The sequence below is a fragment of the Oreochromis niloticus genome, unplaced genomic scaffold (genome assembly GCF_001858045.2).
Source record: "Oreochromis niloticus isolate F11D_XX unplaced genomic scaffold, O_niloticus_UMD_NMBU tig00003110_pilon, whole genome shotgun sequence".
In the NCBI taxonomy this organism is placed as follows: Eukaryota; Metazoa; Chordata; class Actinopteri; order Cichliformes; family Cichlidae; genus Oreochromis; species Oreochromis niloticus.
Genome location: NW_020327792.1, coordinates 29,529 through 32,937, shown reverse-complemented (window position 1 = coordinate 32,937; position 3,409 = coordinate 29,529). Strand labels below are relative to the sequence as shown.

Sequence of the window (3,409 nt, the reverse complement as noted above, 5' to 3'; positions counted from 1 at the left end):
TGATGGGGTTTTTTGCACTCATAAAGTTGTGGAGTTGTAAAGTATTTTGTCTAGTGTCAATTATATCGTCAGTTATATCGTTATCGCAAATTTTCAAATGTATATCGTGATAAATATTTTTGGTCATATCGCCCTGCTCTATTGTGTATGGTAAGTTAGTTTCACTTGAGACATTTGAACTTTAGAAAACTAAACTTTTTAAATAAATTGTTTGAAAGTGTAACTGAGATTGGTTATCATGCAATTTATATATATATTTTTGAGGCAATAAAGTGAAATAAACATTGTTCTTTGCAAATCATCACCAAATTAAGTAAGCTAAGATTAACTTTACTTTGGCTTGCCCATTTTTCTTCTTCATTTGCAGAGGCACTGAAGAAGAATTATTTAAAATCAAAAGTCAACTTGCAAGAAGCAGAGAAGGCTCTGTCCAAGTGGTTCACTGGAGCTAAAGACAGAGGAGGACCGAGGGCTGCAAGGGTACAAAATGGACTTATGGCTCTGTAAAAAAAACAAAAAAAGAAACCCTGCTGATTCAAGATAAGCTTTTGAGTTTTCCATCTGACTTTTTCTCACTGTTGCAACAGTTCTGAATATCTAAGGAATTTTGATGTAATTTGACATTTCTAGTTTTTTAAAAGTTTACGCACTTTGGAATACAGTTACGTAAAATCACAGTTGTTGGACAAAATAAATGTGAAAACTGTTGTTTTGTGTACCCTCGTGATTTTTGAAATGGTTTTATTTACAAACTAGTTTTTGTTTGCGGTCACAGAACCCATATTAGCCGTCTGAAAAATTGATTTTGTGACTGTTTTACTACATGGGGCCCACTCAGTGCCAGAAATTAGCCAATTCAAACTAGAAGTAAGATGCAACTACAGAACCCACTGATAATGCCATTCCAACTTTTTAGCTCATGTTTTCCTCATGTTTTACCCACTAACGGTGTGTTCACACCGAACGCGATAGGCGCGAGCGAAAACGCCCCAAACGCCCCTAATTTGACGCGTGCACATTCGCACCTCGACGCGTGTCCAACAGAAATCCATCGCGCCTCAAAATTGCATATTTTGACGCGCGTGAACCGGAAATGTGGGAGGGATGTGGGAGGAAGTTGTGCCAGACAGTATCTTTGCAAGATGGCAGCTGTCGAGCTAGCGCTTGAAGAGAGAGTTTCCCTTCTCTATCTACTGTGGAGAGCAGAGCAGTGGGGAAAAAGACGTCCTCGCCGTACCTGGGTCCATCAGGTCCTCCAGAGGCGTGAGCACTTTGGTGAGTTTCACCATTTGCTCCAGGAGCTGTGCCTGGATGACGGCCGATTCCACCGTCTTTCACTCGGCCAGTTTGAGGACCTGCTGTCCCGCGTCGGTCCCAGAGTCGCCCGCCTAGACACCAACTACAGGCGCTCAATTCCACCTGCAGAGCGCCTGTCCATCTGCCTGAGGTTAGTAAAAGTGTTTAATACGGTAGTCCTTTATTGATACCTGTGCTAATATATGCTAAACTATCGTTTATATACTGCTAACATGGATGTGCTATGCTAACAGTGAATGCTCTCAGTGTTTACTGAAAGCAAACTGTGGTACGGTGACGACTGTACTTTTAATATTTCTAGTGATACTCGAAAGTTCTCATCAAGTCCCGATTTAATTCGATTTATGCTGTTATCAGTGTTTTCAATGATAGCATGGCTGTGGTGTCTATCAGTGCATGCTCTCTGTGTTTGCTGATATCAAACAGTGGACCACTGTGCGCTAATCTTTGTTGTGATACTCTCCTTTTTTTTTTTTATTTAGACCTGGTTTAATTCATGTATAGCTGAATTTTTTTATATAATCCCCGCAGACTGTTTTAGATATTATCTAATAATTATAGTGTATATTAGATAATATCTAATATACACTATGTAATTATAAGGATAATTACATAGTGTATATTAGATAATATCTAAAATATTTGTAATTGAAATCTAACATCACCAAAGTGTTTTGGAATTTGAATAATGTATTTTGTAACTGCAGTACACATCATACTAATTTTAAACAATTTTGTCCAGGTTCCTTGCCACCGGGGACTCCTTCAGGACTATTGCGTTCAGTTTTCGAGTTGGTGTGTCTACCATGAGCCAGATCATCCCCCAGGTAGCGACAGCCATCTGGGACTGTCTAGTGGATGATTTCATGGCTGTGCCTTCACTGGGAGACTGGCAGTCCATTGCAGAGGAATTCCAGGAGCACTGGCACTTCCCTCTCTGCTGTGGAGCTCTGGATGGGAAGCACGTCCAGACGAAGGCACCCCCCAACTCAGGATCCATGTTCCACAACTACAAGGGAACATTCTCCATTGTTCTCCTTGCGGTTGTGGATGCAAGGTATCGCTTCCGAGTTATTGATGTTGGGGGGTACGGGAGGACCAGCGACGGGGGTATTCTGGCCAACTCCACCTTTGGTCAGGCTCTTCAGGCCGGGACTCTCCATCTGCCTCCTGACCAGCCTCTACCTGGTGGAGAACACCGTGGAGCCCAGCCCCATGTGTTTGTGGCTGATGAAGCATTCCCGCTGCGGCGTGAGCTCATGAGGCCTTTCCCTGGACGCCTCCTCCCTTTAGAGAAGAGGATCTTTAACTATCGCCTTTCCAGGGCCAGGATGATAGTGGAGGGTGCCTTTGGTGTCCTCTCCTCACAGTGGAGGATGTATCAGCACTCCATGGAGCTCCGTCCTGAAATTGTGGAGAAGTGTGTGAAGGCAACGTGTGTTCTCCACAATTTTCTGCGCTGTTTGGACGAGAGAGGGGCACCTGCTGTAAGGAGTGTGGCACCTGCTGTGGTGGAGCCGTTGCAAAGCCTGGGCCGTGTAGCAGCAAACAACTCCTCCAGAGAGGCTGTCCTGGTGAGGGAGAAGTTCATGGCCCACTTCTCGGCGGAGGGAGCTGTGACTTGGCAGCCAAAGGAGTAGCCTGTTTGAAGTCCGAGTGACTTCCCCACAACGGCTCTTTTAAGAGCCACCCACAAACCTGTAAAGAGTGTTCCTGCCTTTTTAACATTTTCTTAATAAATGGAGCTCTACTCCAAAATAAAATAACCTCTCTTTACTCTCTTAAATAACTTGTCTTCACTATGTTCCTATATACTGTGTGATGCAAAATTTTGGGCAACCTTATTAATAGTCATTATTTTTCTGTATGAATCCCTGTTACAATTGAAAATGTCACTTGCATATATCATATAGGAGAGACACACATTGATATACACTAAATTTTCATTTCATTTGTCTTTTTTAAGTTGCCAATTTATGCACCTGCTTGATTTTGTTTAAACAGTTATTCCACACTTTATGTAAATCCAGTGAACTTCTTTGCACTTCTCACATATCACTGTGTGTGTCTCCTGTATGATATATTTAACTGA

General features: G+C 42.5%; 1 protein-coding gene across 1 annotated transcript; it reads left to right on the top strand.

Moving 5' to 3' along the window:
- Positions 1-1,409: 1,409 nt before the first annotated feature.
- Positions 1,410-2,957, top strand: LOC109204998 (uncharacterized; the record flags this gene model as incomplete). The annotated part of the gene is made up of 2 exons (XM_019367293.1): positions 1,410-1,447; positions 2,060-2,957. Coding segments are annotated over 2 exons (936 nt in total), but the record flags the coding sequence as incomplete, so codon positions are not given.
- Positions 2,958-3,409: the final 452 nt, after the last annotated feature.